Source organism: Taudactylus pleione, unplaced genomic scaffold (assembly GCF_031769625.1).
Source record: "Taudactylus pleione unplaced genomic scaffold, aTauple2 ptg000041l, whole genome shotgun sequence".
NCBI lineage: Eukaryota > Metazoa > Chordata > Amphibia > Anura > Myobatrachidae > Taudactylus > Taudactylus pleione.
This window is the reverse complement of record NW_028284443.1, coordinates 46,035,529-46,050,999: the sequence shown is the minus strand read 5'-3', so window position 1 is coordinate 46,050,999 and position 15,471 is coordinate 46,035,529. Positions and strand designations below refer to the sequence as shown.

Here is a 15,471-nt window from a genome sequence, read left to right as displayed (position 1 = left end):
GAGCTAATCGGGCATTCGGTTGACTCGGCGAAGGGTGTGAGACAGGCTGCTGTTGCCGGCGTTTAAACGCTGTGGCAACGGCAATTCGCACCCTTCGCCTGCAATGAATTCCCCTCTAGGAGCTTCCCTTCCTGCTATATTGTTTTACAAAATGTAATCCTATCCATGTTTATAAACAAGTCTTTATATATTTCGGTGGGGATGACATTTTACCCATAAGCCTTTAAGTTGGCTCCTAGGTTTATCAAAACAAACTAAAAAAAAAAAACAAAAACAAAAAAAACGTTGACTCCTGGTAAATAACATCCATAAATTTGGCCTCTAACTTTTGACAACCAAAATAATAAAAAAGTAAACAAACATTCTCAAAACTAAATAGTGCCATTTAAATGCTTGATCTAATATAGCTAAATCATGATACTTGTAACTATTAGGATGTCTAAAATCCTATAGATAAATGTCCTGGTTTTGATGAAAATGTATCAAAAATGGAATCGGTATGATTTACCGCCGGACCCATGCCCGGCGGTTGGAATCCCGACAGCGGCAGCCCGGCAGATGAGGAAATCCTGATCGTCAAAGGTAAGTATATACTAACCTATTTCTACCCTCTAATCCTCCCTTACCGGTGCCTAACCCTAACCTTCCCCCCCCCCCCCAGTGCCTAACCCTAACCCCCCCTTCCCCGCCACCTAAACCTAAGTCCACCTGGTGGGTGCCTGACCCTGAGTCCTCCCCGGGGGTGCCTAATGCTAACCCCCCCCCTTCCCCTAGCCTAACCCTAACCCCCCATGGGGGGTGCCTAACCGTAAGTCCCCCCCGGGAACCCTAAACCTAACCCTCTCCACTCGCGGCTATCGGCGCCCTTTCGATTGGGATGCCAGGCGTCGGGCTCCTGGCGTATGTCTAATGACAGGTGTCGGCATATCGACGCCTGTCTTTAGACCCTTGCCGGGATATGACAGTCGGGAAGCCAGCTGTTGGGATTAGGTCCGCCGGCTTCCCGACTGCATACCATCAAAAATAACACTATCTGTAGCAATAGAAAACCTAGGGCATAATTCTGTACCAGAATAAAAATCAGCAGCTGCATTAACATATTACTGTAATGCCTAAACAGTTCAAATCTCTTGTCATAATAGCTTTTATAACATTAAAAATTTATAGTAGTAATAAATGTACAAAGCCAAAACCAAAATAAAGCCCAATCTCAATGTAAAAATTAGAAAGATGGACAGTGGGGGTCATTCAGACCCATTCGCGAGCAAAGGACACTCGCAAACGGGTCGACGTTGCCCCACTGCGCATGCGCACGACGGAGGTCGCTCCGGGTCTCGCACCAAAGGGGGCGTGCTGTCGATGTTGATTGACAGCACGCCCCCTTTGGTGGGCATGCCGGGGGCGTGGCTGCCAGACGGAGGCGTTCCCATGGGAACGACTACCGTCTGAAGCCGGCCCCACTGACATCACTAGTGATGTCAGTGGGAGTGACTTTGGCTCTGATAGAGCCAAAATCACTCCATGGCTTGCGGCAGCGAGACCCTACCGCAGGATCTCCGTCGCAAGCGCGATGGTCAAGACCATCGCGACCATCATCATGGACGCTCGCATAAGCTGTGGGTGGTCACCCACAGCTATGCGAGCGTCCAGGAGGACGCTCCTAAAACAGGTAGGAGGGCCCTGATTCAGAGCGAGCGCTCTGGTCAGAGCGTTCAGCTCTGAATCAGGCCCAGTGTCCGATTACTGCCTAGAAAATAAATAAACCTTACAGGGCTTAAAGAAAAGAATTTAAAAACGTAGGACTTCTACAATGTACTCAACCTACACTTCTAGCAAGAACAAGATGCAGGTAAAGGTTTTATTTTACAAACGTGTCTAAGTGATGGGACTGTCAGGTTATACCTATTGGAGGAGAAAAAGATGTAGCCGTATTAAAGTGCATTGTATCTGCATACGTTCTGATGTTTCCTCTGATGGGACTGCTCACACGGCCTGGCACAGCCATCTGAGAAGTGGAGGAGATGTTGTTAAGCATTTGTCCCAGCATTTGCAACATCTGTATCTCACGGCTGTGCTCAGCCTCTCTGCGTTTATCCTCAATCTGTAGTCGTTGTTCTTCATATCTGTAAAACCTATCTTCAGCATCCGCACTCTGCTGCAGGAAACGCTCCATCATTTTATCCAAAGTCAAACTTGAGTGGCGCTTCTTAGACTTTTTAAGCTGAGGAACCTGAGGTGAGCTGGCCTTTGTATGAATAGATTTATAACCTAAGATGGGAAGCAAGTTAGATGCTGGTTATTTGTATGATATTTACAGTTTGAATTAATTTACAAAAAAAAAATAAAAAATCTTTGCGCAAAAAATTAAGAATCATAAAACTAAATAAGATTAGGCCATCTAGCCGCTATCGCGCCAATTCCCAGTTCTGCTGACAGCAGGGTCAGGGAATCGGGGAAATTCAACATGTTGGAAATCCTGCATTCACTGATCCCGACCAAAAAATAGGCAAATCTGGGATTTCTAACATATTGAATTTACCTGTTCAGCTGATGGATCGCTGATCATTGATGGCCGCCGATAGGCAGAATGGGTAATCGTGGTGCTGATGTATGGTCCGCAATAGATTCGTTATCACTATCTTGAGGCAGACTGTCTGCTACAGAAACTGTTTGATTGAAATTGAATTACTGTACAACAGATGTTAAGATCAGCCAGCTCCAAATGGAGAACAATTGTGCCTCTAAGCAGGTTACATATTTGTGATCACAGCTCAGCATGTGTTCTGTAACTGCACTTCTGTCATTACCAGTGTCACACTGAGGAAAAGTTATAGATCACTGTATAAAACAATCTTGTAAAAGATTTAGTACTGTCACTTCAAATTTTTAACAGGAATTCCAAATATATATATAATTTTTCAGTTATTAGCGCTCATTTCCCTGTCAATTTCTCAAGATGAGATGAAAAATATTAGTCAAGAAATTTACTTCCTAACAAGTAATTTGCAGATAAAAAAGGGAGCATAACTGAAAACATAGGACGTGTTGGGAGGAGATGACAAATTGTCTTTAAACATGTAAGATTATGGATTCCAGCACAAATCCTGTCAAACTACATAGTTTGTTTTATATAATTTCCATGTTGTGGTTAATTTATATTGAATTCAAAGATCGATGAATTAATATAACGTATAAAAATGTTGTAGTGCTCTTAAGTACTAATGCTACAAATGTTGCATGGCCTGACAGTGTGGGGGCATTAGCTGCACATACAGCAGAGTGGCATGTGTAGGGCAGCAGGCTGCTGTACAGGGCATTATTATACACAGGTATGGGCGCCAGTACTCACCATCGTTAGGGGGCAACGGGATGGCGAAGCTGGGCCCATCCTCCACCTTTATGGGGTGCTCGGTGTAGCAGGACGACCCTTCCCCCGAGTCCTCGGTGAAGTTGTCTTGGGAGGACTCGGGTCCCCCTTCCCCGGAACCTGCGGGTCCCTCCTCGTCTTCAATCTCCTCGTCGTCCTCCTCCACCAGCACCCGCTGCTCCGCGGGCAGCTCCTCCCTGCACGGCGGCTCCGGGCGCAGGAGCAGGATCCCGGGAGGCTCGGGCAGGTGCCCGAAGGGATGTTCCCCGCTGGAGGCCGGGGCCGGCCGGCTGCTGAGGATCCGGTCCATCTCGTCATAGTAGCGGCAGATCTTCCGAGCGTGTCCGTTCTTCTTGAAGCCCTCCCTGGCCTGGTAGTACTGCCGCTTGAGGCCCTTGATGCGGATGCGGCACTGCTCCGGTGTGCGCTCGAAGCCCAGCTCGCTCAAGCGGCCGGCCACGTCCCGGTACACATGGCTGTTCCGGAAATTGCCGTCCAGGGCGGACTGCACGTCTGCCTCCCCCCAGATGTTCAGCAGGGCCCGGGTCTCCATGTCCGACCACAGGAAGCCCCGGGTGTTGGTGATCAGCCGCCGCATACACACAGACATGCCGCCGCGGCCACGGCCCCGGGACAGAGAAGGCAGGGCGGCAGCGCGTTGGACACGGGGGCTGTGCAGACAGAGCCCGGGCACTGCACTAGTATTCTGGGGGCGCTACTGTCACTTATTCACTGGCAGCAGAGAGATCCCGGCTCCGAGCAGCGGACATAGCCGGCGCATACAGCGCGTCAGCACGGCGCACACACACATTGCAGTCACACAGCAGCGCAGCGCAGCACGGCGGCCGCGGGGAGCAGCAGGGGCCATGCATGGCTGCACTGGCAGCAGCCCGCCTCACTACTACAAGGCTAGCATTCCATGCTGGTTGAGCACTGTCTCTTGTCAATAAAGCTTCCAGGAGTCAAAACAATAACATTAGGCTAAACAAAAACAACATCACGAGTGTGGCGTTCGTGACGTCATGGCGGCGGCTGCCCTGTTACTGTGCTCAGATAACTTTGTCCCAGTCCCCTATGATGCCACAGTCACTGACTGTTATACACACAAGTGGAGGTATTCATGACAGCCTGGAGAGGGATACTGTGGACGGAGATAAAGTACCAACTAATCAGCTCCTATCATGCTACATACGAAAAATGACAGGAGCTACTTGGTTGGTACTATCTCTCCACGCTTTCATGTGATGGGGCATCACAGGAGTTACTTATCAAGCCTTGCAGAGATAAAATGGAGCAGCAGTAATTAGTTTTTTGTAGGAGATTTCAGGGATATCACCTGTATTAGGCTATTGCTGCATATCCCTGATATTTAAAATCAGGTATCCGGTCATTAGAGCTACAGTAAAAAGGTAGACAATACAAGTTAGACCGGCAATAGGTCAACACCTTTTCTTTTTTGGGGTTAGGCACTTACTCCAACAGTTAGGCACTTACCAGGGGGTTAGCATTAGGCACTAGAAGGGACAGTTTGGGTCAGGCACCTACCCCGACGGTTAGGCACAAGGAGGGAGGCTTAGGGTGAAGATTAGGGCTAGAGAAAAAAAAAATGTGTCGACCATTTGTTCATCGACCTAACGACCCTGTAGACCTTTAGTGTGTCAACCTTCAGACCCTGTCGACCTATTGCCTGTCTAACTTTTATTGTCTACCTTTTTATTGTAGACCTAATGATCCACACCCTTAAAATCATGTGGAGACTGCTGTTTCCACGTTAAGTACAAAGGGTTTGATTGATACATAGACCTTAATGCGTTGAAGGCCATTTTTGAATACAGAATGGTTTCCAGTACAATTAGTTATTAGATGTATCACCTTTAAATTACAGCTTTTATTTCTAAATATGCACCACTCATCTATTCCCGGACTGACTTCGTACCATCCTTTTTCAATTAATTGCGGAAATATATTTTGCAAGTTTTAGAAAACGATATAAAACAAAAAAAATTATAAAAACAAAACAGACTAATTGAATTGTGTAGATACAACAGGAATAGAAAGCCATATTACACATTAACACACCTTACCCTGCACAAAGAAACATTACAAATTACAATACACATTCTCTCAGATAATCCATTTCAATTAGCAAACAAATCCCCTAATGAATTGTCATTTCCTTATTTCAATGACTTTAAAATGCTTTAAGGATTAAAACAGCACCACCGCTAATCCTAAATTAGCATCTGATGTTTACTTTTAGTTTCTGTTACTGCATCTTTACTGCACAGTGAATATCTGTTATTAAAGTTGTGAATAGAGGTTCCTTAGTTATCAATGGAGATAAATACAATCTAATAGTAATCTAGATATACATAGAGATAGACCTTTTGCAAAAATTTCAAGTGCCTTGTTTGCATACACACCACGTAAAGCAATTATCCATTCAACGGACTTTAACTGCATGATTGCTACATGTGACAGCAACATCAACATGCTTTGTAAGCTTTAATTGTACATGACTATAAAATACATTTATTTCATAACTAAGTGAAACAGAGATTGTAACACACAAATGACATAGAATGTATTTATAAAACATTTCAAAGGATGACAATATTTTGGTGAATCAAACATGCAATTCATTGTCAGTGTGAGCATTGTGACATTAGACATAGGAAGATTAACAAAGCAATAGTGTGCTGGACATACAAATAATATTACACATTTTCCCCACATTTCTTTATTGTGGCTGAATTTTAACCAGTCTCCGTATTGATTTTGCCTGTTTTCATATACCCCTTTGACACCAGAGCTAGAACCCGGATTATTGCAGGGTTAACCCAGGTAGCTCCTTGGTGTAAAAGGGGACAGGGTTGGCTTCCCGGGTCGAGTGACCCGGCAATCCAACTCAGGTACCTTGCAGGGTTTAACACAGGAATGACCAGTGAAAACCTGCAGTGTAATACCTCTTTTCCACCAAAAACCCAGGTCCGACCTGGGTTTTTGGACATGGTTCCAACCCTGGTCAGACCCATTTACACTGCACCTTTGATCTGGGTTACTCCCAGGTCAGCCCTGTTCACAATGAACTCAGGTCTGCCCTGCTAAACCTGTGAGGTCATAAAAAGTGGGAGGTGTATGCTCCACAACCACCAATCCGCTCATTTTAGGCATGATCCAGGTCAGATAACCCGGGTTGTACCGTTTACACTGCACCATTACCTGGGTCCATCCTGGGTCCAACCCTGGTAACTACCTGGGTTGGATTGCAGGGTCACTTGACCCAGGTTATTTTTCAGGGACCCTTTTACACTGAGCTGCGACCCGGGTAGACCCAGCAAAAACCCAGGTTTTTGCTCTGGTGTAAAAGGTATAAATGGCGTGATCTGGGTCATGATCATGTAATCTCCAAGCAATCCACTTCCATGCTGGAAGAGCCGGGTCACTACAGACCCATCTCCGGTGTGAACAGCGCTGACTCGGGAATTTCCGGTGTCGACGCCGATTAAATTCCAAGTCTGATCCGTTTTGGAACCATTCCAACCTCCGGGTCAGACCCGGAATTTAGGTATAAAAGCAGTAATAGTTATCTCCTTTTCTAAACTTTGCACAACCATACCAGTTCTAATAAGAAGATATAAGAGTAAATGTATCAAATGTACCTTTTCTGGGTGGGATTGAAATCAATGCACATTGCAAGCTCTTTTGCACTCCAAACCATTGGATATCTAGTGTTTTGGAGGATTAAAACACAAATCTCTGGTAATGTGTGGCGGTTTAAATATTTTTAAATGGCTGAAACCGCATGTAGCTTTTGAAAAACCACAGTCAAACATTCAGGCAATCATGTGAGGTCTCTTATTTACAATGAGAGACCACTGATGATGGCTGCCTCTATATAAAGTAGATGGTATTGCCAAAGTTTAACTCATTTGGGCTAGGAGCTAATAATTAACAGTCTGATAAATTTCTACTGCTTTTTGTTTATCCATAGGATTGTCAAATCAAGCGATGTAGATAGAAAGTATTATATCCACTATACTACAGAAAATATAGGTGAAACATTATTATTATAATAGGGAATCGGTATGATTTACTGCCGGACCCATGCTTGGCGGTTGGAATCCCGACAGCGGCATCCCGGCAGAGGAGAAAATCCCGATCGTCCAAGGTAAGTATTCTCTAACCTAATTCTACCCCCTAACCCTCCCTTAGAGGTGCCTAACCCTAACCCCCCCCTTCCCCACCGCCTAAACCTAAGTCCCCCCCCGGGGGTGCCTAACGCTAACCCCCCCTTCCCCTAGCCTAAACCTAACCTCCCGGGGGGCGCCTATCCCTAAATCCCCCCGGGTAAACCTAACCCTGCCCCCCCCAACTATCCGCGCTCGGCGTCCCTTCGATCAGGAGGCCGGGCGCCGGTCAAATGACAGGCGTCTAGATTTAGATGCCTGTCATTTAACCCTCGCCGGGATTAAGCAGTCGGGAAGCCGGCTGTCGGGATTAGGTCCGCCGGCTTCCCGACTGCATACCTTATAATAGTGATTACACAGGGAGTTTGGAAAGTCCATCCACAGTGACTGTGTGATAAGTGTGTGACAGTCCAAAATTCAAATAGGGGAGCCACACCAACTGATAGTGAGTCCCAGCCAGCGATGTTTGGAGTGGCTGTTGGTGTGACACCCCAATTTGAATTGTGGACTGGGCTGCAGCCCCACCTCTGGAGCCGCCGATAAGTAGCGGATGACAATAAAATTTGAACGAATAGAATTTACAAATATACTTCGAGAAAACCCCTTTGCGATTGGGGGGTTTTTTTGCTCTCATTTGAGGAAAGATTCCGAAACAGCTGTTGGGACACTCTGGGTTCAGAGCTTGGCTCCCTAGGCATTATATTGGATATCTACATGCTAAGTATCTGTACCAGTGTACTGTAAGATGGCTTGTTTACTCAGTGGCGTCACAAGGGGGGTGCAGGCTGCGACCGGGTGTCACCAGCTGAGGAGTGACACCAAGGTGCAGACTCCCCCTCAGTGACAGAAGCCGGGTGCTGCACTGTATAATAAGTGCAGCACTCGGCTCCTGACAACTGTGAGGGAGGCGGCCGGCACTGCACACACGGCAGTCCGCACCTTCGGCACCCCCCTGCCCCACAGTAATTACAGGACCACGGGGGTTCGGTCGTGAGCCCAAGCCCCCTTCCTGTTTGGCCACGTCCCTGTCTGTGAGGCCACACCCCTTTATTGGCAGTGCACACAGCATCCCCGCATCGGGTGACATCGCGGGGAGGGACGCCACTGTGTTTACCCTGAAATGAAATTGTGGCATTAAATCAGTCCAGGTCCAGCGACAGACAGGGCCCATTTTACATATACGCTGCGGCCAGTGACATGCAAAGTGGCCTCCGGGCAGACTGTGTCACAGCTGCCTGCGCAGGAGTGCCGTAGCATTCAGGAGGGCGCCAGCCGCCAGTCCCCTGCTGCTGCTGCTGTGAAGGACAGCTTGCCCTGGAGCCAGCAGGTAAGTCTGAGTGAGGGCCGGGGCTGTGATAGAGAGGGGCTGTGATGACACCCTGCACCTCCATACCTGATGGGGGGGAGGCACAAAGAAACAGAATGAAGGGGATGGAGAAAGATGCAGGCGGGACATGAAGGATTGGGAGAGAGATGCGGGGAGGAGAAGATGGTGTGGCAGAGAGACGCAGGGGGCAGGAGTCTGGTTGATCCGCTGTTGTATAATGAGGACCTTGATAATATCCCTACACACACAGGTATCTTCCGGACCATGATATCCTACATGAATAGTGAATACCCACTGAAGACGACGTCTGCCTAGGGAGGATACATTTCTTCAGAGGTTCCCCATTGTGATGTTAAAGATAGATATTTTGGATGAAGGCATGTACTTATATAGGTTACAAATTACTGATTGGTCGATCTGATTGTATGAGACCTGATTGTATGCTATTGTGATTCATAATATTGCACCATTCCTTGGGTTTGTTCTGTTCTGTATTCCAATAGGATAACTTTGGTGACCCTGCAGAAACCATCACACCGGGCGGTTATGGAATATCATTAATATAAAGTTCTTAGTTTAAATATACTTTGAGTATATTTATAATGTTACATAACTGTATATTGATGTTTAGTCTTATTTTAATCAGCATTTAATTTGTAGTGTATTATAGGTAAATACTGCATCTCTGTTGTAACATAAATGTAACATTATTGGAATTCCAGAATTGGGAAAGTTTTGGCGGGACCCTCTGGCTAATGAAGATCCGGTTGGCACACACAAGAAGAGGGAACTGACCTATCCGACGTTGAGTATATACAGATCCCAGCCTGTATCCAATGATCTTATTTCCTAAGGACTATTTGAATGTGGACTTATAAATTGTACTGCAGTGACCGTTGCATTCAGAATTGAAGCCTTGTAATGGTGCCAATCGCGCATGCGTATTGTAAGGGGCGGTACGCTATTTATTTCTATGTGCAAATAAATCCTTTGGACTTTGGAACTCCAAGTGAGCTGAGCAGACTTCACAATTATTTATCTTTGATAGTGAGAAACCACCATATAGGTAAGGTGCATATGGAATGGACAGTTCCCAGAGTGACGAGAAACGGTGGTGTGTCATGTCATGTTGACACGCCCCCATTTTTCAGTGTCCATGCCCGTTTATGGGGGGGGGGGGGGGGGAAGAAATGCTAATTATGAAGTAAATCAATGTTAATTAAACAATCATACATTTTAGAATCCTCATTTATTTCAATATCATGGACACTTTGGGAGATTGACATTTTATCCCTTGATTTCCCTTTTTTTAGTATAATCTACCACTTAAAAACTTCATGACTAATCAGGTTTTGAAAAATCGCACCTTTTAAGTAAACACCTTAATGCCTGCAATTATGGTAAGGAATAGTACAGCCTATAATAAACAACTTGCTCTCAATTTCCACAAGTATTCTTGGCACAAAATCGCATTAAGTGTATTATATTACCATCTTTATAAAGCCACCCTTGCTTTAACTCGTGTATAAACCGAGCTATAAAGAAAGCACTAAAATATTGGAACACATGTGCTAACAGGGTGCACGCTGCTAGAGTAATTACCTGCATTTTTATTCTTATGCAATGCTAAGATTTATTAAGCAGAAACTACCACATTAAGGTGTGACGTCTGTATGAGAGAAGGTCCGGCGCTGCCACAGCGGTCACGTGGTAGCAGCGTCAGAGACTGAGGTCCTTCTCCAACTAGGATCTAGCAGCAGCCAATAGTTTATTATAAGATGGATGAGCTGCTCAGCACTGCCGTACACGTGAGCACAACCGGTACAAGCGGTGATGGTGACTGGCAGCAGCAAAGTCCCCGGAAGTACCTGCTTCCTGTAGACAGTACAGCAGAGCTGCAACAGTCAGGACCCCCGCACTGGCTGCCACTGTCAAGCCGCAGGACGACATGACGACACCGCCGCTTCTTACCTAGAGACGTGCACCTGGCAAAAAGCATCAGGACACTTCCGGGAGTTCTTCCGCAGTGGGGCGGGGCTTAGACTAGTGACAGCACCGCTAGCTAATCATAGAGCAACTTTTCAGTATTGACATTGACTGCAGCGTGTTAGTGAGCGGAGTGAACGTGTAGGGATGGGCACAAAATACAAGCCTACAAGGCGGCATCCTCTAGGTCAAGGTGATTGGGTGTGAGTGTGACAGAATTATGTGTTCGGTGTATAGATTGTTGGTTATGGTCTTTCCCATACAAAACTATATATCCATTTGCACTAATAAATAACAGGTCTGATAGATGAAATTCAGATATTTAATATAATATCACATATATATACATACACATCAATAAAATATCATTATAAAAAAAACAATCGGTTGTATGTAAATACATAATAAAAAACATTACAATTGTGGAGATAGAATTGTAATGCTAGAAGTTACAATATGTCCCAGTCCCAGTTTGATCCAAAAGATCTGAGAAAGTCCACAAAGAAACCTGCAAACGTGCTTTTGATGTAAGCAGGTATAAGTCCTGCTGAAAAACCTTTTTGGTTGTAAACAGGTGTGTTGGGGCACAAACCTTAAATCCGGACCTGGTAATTACTCCTGACTGATAAATTCAAGTCCTTGGATAACCACCAGGGCAGTGGTTCTCAAACTCGGTCCTCAGGACTCCACACAGGTTACGTTTTCCAGGTCACCCAGCATGTGCACAGGTATGTTCATTACTCACTGACACATTTTAAAAGGTCCACAGGTCGTTATAATTAATTCACTTTTGATTCTGTGAAGAGACCTGGAAAACATGCAGTGTGTGGGATCCTGAGGACAGAGTTTGAGAACCTATGCACTAGGGTAATATAATCCCCAAGTGTGTGGGTTATAGACCACTATGAGTTGTAAATCCACAAGTTATATGCAGCTTGGCAGCTGCGGCCACAGACTGCCGGTACCTTTACAGCCGTGAGATGTCAGCCGGATGAATGCACTGCCGTCTGCTGTGTGTATTTAGGTCCCCCGCTTTCGAGTTAGATGCACTGTGACTCCGATATCCCAATAGCACGGCTGAGTGCAAGGTGTCCTCTGGTAATGCAGGAGTAATGGTGAGAATATAGTGTGCAGTCTCACTCAACTTCACATGGTCTCTCATCAACGGACTCCTCAATCCACAACCCTTTTCACTCCAATAAGCCGGGAGCTTTTGATTTTGGGGGACCTAAATACACACAGCGGACAGAATTTATCAGGCAGGAGTGATTACCAGGTCCGGATTTAACGTTTGTGCCCCAAAACACATGTTTACAATCAAAAAGAATTTTCAGTAGGACTTATACCTGCTTACATCAAAAGCACATGTTTGCAGGTTTCTTTGTGGACTTTCTTGGATCAAACTGGGACACTTATTGTAGGTTCTAGGATTATAATTCTATCTCCACAATTTTAATACATGTTTTTTATTGTGTATTTAGATACAACCAGTTGTTTCTACTTCAGGGTCTATAGGGTATCCACAGGATACCTTGGGGTATAGGCAATGGCGGCAGACATCGGGCACCTCAGAGTAAAAGTTTTCAGCCTCCCAGGATGCACTGGGGTCCCTCTCCTATACCCCACCCCTGAGCCAAGGCAAATCAGTTTCGTAGCTGCCCGGCTCGGAGTCGGATCACCATATTCATAGGGGGGCTGACCCTGAAGTTTATTTCAAGCAGTTCTGCTGCACAAGATGAGCTGTACATAATAGACAGTCAGCCAGACGTCTATGCTGTCGCTCCTTCACCCCAACGGACCAGAACGCCGGTACTGATCCGGGGATGCTGGTGGGTGTCTGGGGTCTGTGACCGGATTCAAGGGGGTCAGGTAAGCGGCGGGGTCCCGCGGAGGGTTCCTGCCGATTCACAGTCATTTGGTCCTCCGGCAGGGGGCTCCCTGGGGACAGGCTGCGTGTGGAGCCAGGTACTGATTCTGCGGTTTCCACTAGACCACCAGAGACAGCGGGCTGTAGCAGTGTGGATATGCTCCAGCGTCCCAAGGGTTAATAACATGCCAGGGGAGCACGCCTTCCCTGTCTCACAGCCAGCGCCTCCCCCGCTGCACAGTGCCTTTCCACAGCGGTCTGGTGGGCTGTGTCAGTGCTCCTCCTCCGGGCCCGCCTCCTCTCAGCTCCTCAGTGGCCATTTTATAGGAAGTGTGCACACACTGTTGGAGTTTGATACAGGTGGCATCGCGGTCCGGGTCCCCCCGCATACCTCTCCTCCGATAAGGTCAGAGTGTGCAGCGCTGTTTACTACCAGGCTCTGGTCTGTGTAGTTGATCACAGTTCTTGTAGTGCAGGTTATTTAATTATTTCTACATTGCATGTGACTATATGTTAGCGCTGTCTGACTGTACTTTCACTTCTGACTGTCAGCCATTTTACTATCCCTGTTCTTCCTCTGCTAAAGCCCTTGCGGTGCGGTGTTGCAGGGTGTTCATTGCCTCACAGTAAACAAAGTGTTTTTTTGTGTGGGGAGTCACATATGCTCCGTTTACACTCATCATGTCTGGGAGTGAACGTGAATATCCTGTTCAGATAAAATGTACCACATGTAATGTACTGTTAGCGGAGAGAGATTTGAACGCTGAGGGTTTATGCAGGGCATGTTATCTTATATCGCCCCTGATTTCTGTCACTGCGCCTGTACAGGAACCGCCCAGGGCTTGTTTTTGCTAAGGCATTTACAACCCTTGTGGGCCAGTTGGCGACGCCCCCTGTGTTTCCCCAGATGGGGTTATCGCAGCAGACGGTACTCTCATCACCCATGCAGGGGTTCCTCAGGCAGTTGATACCTCAGGGTCTCCCGGTTTCGCCCCCCAGGTCTCGCAGGAGCCTGTGTGGGTGAATTCATTGTCCACTACGGTACAGCACCTGATGGACGTTTTACAGGGGGAGTCACCATTGCGGCCTTCTAAGCGGCCTTTATTGTCTCAGACGGCTCAGTATGATGATGATGAAATGACTTCTGCTGACGGTGAAATTATTGACTTTCCAGACCAAGAGCCCCTTCGTGCAAAGGAGGCGGAGTCTAACTCTAAAGTCTATATACCTGGCCTTATACGGGCAGTCCGTGCGGCCTTGGTTATGAGGATGAGGATCCCCCCGTGGCCAAATCTAAATACGCCTTAAGAGAGGAAATACAGTGGCATCTCCATCTGGTCAGTTAGTGGATCATTTAGAGGAGGCGTGGAAAAATCCAGGTAAGCGGTTCCAGCCTCAAAAACGCTTGGCCTTTGCATACCCATTTGCGGATAATTAATTTTCCAAATGGGAAACACATCTACAGGTGGATTCTCATGTCGCACGCCTAGTGAGGAGTGCTACATTGCCCATGCCCTCCTTAAAAGATGTTACGGATCGCAAAGTGGAAATATGTCTAAAATCCATTTATTCCCTTGCTGGAGGGGCTTCCAGACCGGCTATGGCCGTGTGCTGGGTGGCCAGAGCCATGGAACGGTTGGCGGATACCTTGGAAGCGCCTGTAGACACTGACTCTTCTCCTGAACAGGTGGAGTTAGTGGGCAATCTCAGAGACTCAGCCACGTACATCAATGAGGCAGCCTTAGATATAGGTCTTCTCACTTCCAGAATCTCCTCAGCAGCAGTAGCGGCTCGCCGCTCCCTGTGGTTGCGCTCTTGGAAAGCGGATGCAGATTCCAAGAAGGGATTGGAATGCTTGCCCTTTAATGGACAGGTCCTATTTGGTCCTGATCTGGACAAAATTGTGGCCACGCTGGCAGCAGCTAAATCTGCGTGATTGCCATCGGCTACAGTCCCATCCGGGTCTGGTACTTCATCCTTTCGGCCTTATAGGGCCCAGGGTAAGTCCAAGATAAAGTCCTTTCCCAGACAGTCGGGTAACAGGAAATGTGCCAGGCCAAAGAATCAGGCTTGGAGTACAAGACTTCCTACTCCCAAGTCAGACGATAAGGCTTCAGCCTGATGGGACGAGCCTCCCCTTGGGGGACCCCAGAGTGGGAGACCGTCTGCTTCAGTTCGCCCAGTGCTGGTACATGACTACCAAGGACACTTGGGTACAAGAGGTGGTCTCTCGGGGGTATGCCCTCTACTTCCGGCGAAGGCCTCCCTACCGGTTTTTCACCACAGGCCTTTCGTCGGATCAGGACAAGGCCCTGGAACTCCAGAAAGTGATGCACTCTATGCTCCAGGCTGGATTTATAGTGCCTGTTCCGTTACCGCAGAGGGGCACGGGTTTCTATTCCAATCTCTTTCTGGTGCAGAAACCCAATGGGTCTTACGGCCCATCCTCAACCTCAAATCCTGCAACAAGTCCTTGAGGGTCCCTCGGTTCACGATGGAGACCCTGTGTCCCATTATTCTGGCAATGGAGCCTGGGGATTTCATGGTGTCGTTAGACATTCAGGACGCCTACCTGCATGTCCCTATTATCTTAGCACACCAGCAATTCCTCAGGTTTGCAGTGCTCGACCAACATTTCCAGTTCCAGGCACTGCCCCTTGGTCTGGCCACAGCGCCTCGAGTTTACCAAAGTCATGGCAGCCCACCTGCGGATGCAGGGGGTCTGCTTGTTGCC

General features: G+C 47.2%; 1 protein-coding gene across 4 annotated transcripts in view; it reads right to left on the bottom strand.

Annotated features, from left to right (window-relative positions):
• Window positions 1-10,943, bottom strand: part of NAXD (NAD(P)HX dehydratase) — a 56,643-nt gene extending 45,700 nt beyond the window's left edge. The window contains exons 1-2 of one of the 4 annotated variants that reach the window (XM_088458392.1): window positions 3,350-4,316; window positions 1,903-2,268 (exon numbers count right to left, since the gene is read on the bottom strand). In XM_088458392.1, the coding sequence (XP_088314518.1) occupies window positions 1,903-2,268; window positions 3,350-3,977 (994 nt within the window). In that variant the 5' untranslated portion in view covers window positions 3,978-4,316. The other 3 variants (XM_088458402.1, XM_088458396.1, XM_088458411.1) reach the window with 3 other exon arrangements.
• Window positions 10,944-15,471: the final 4,528 nt, after the last annotated feature.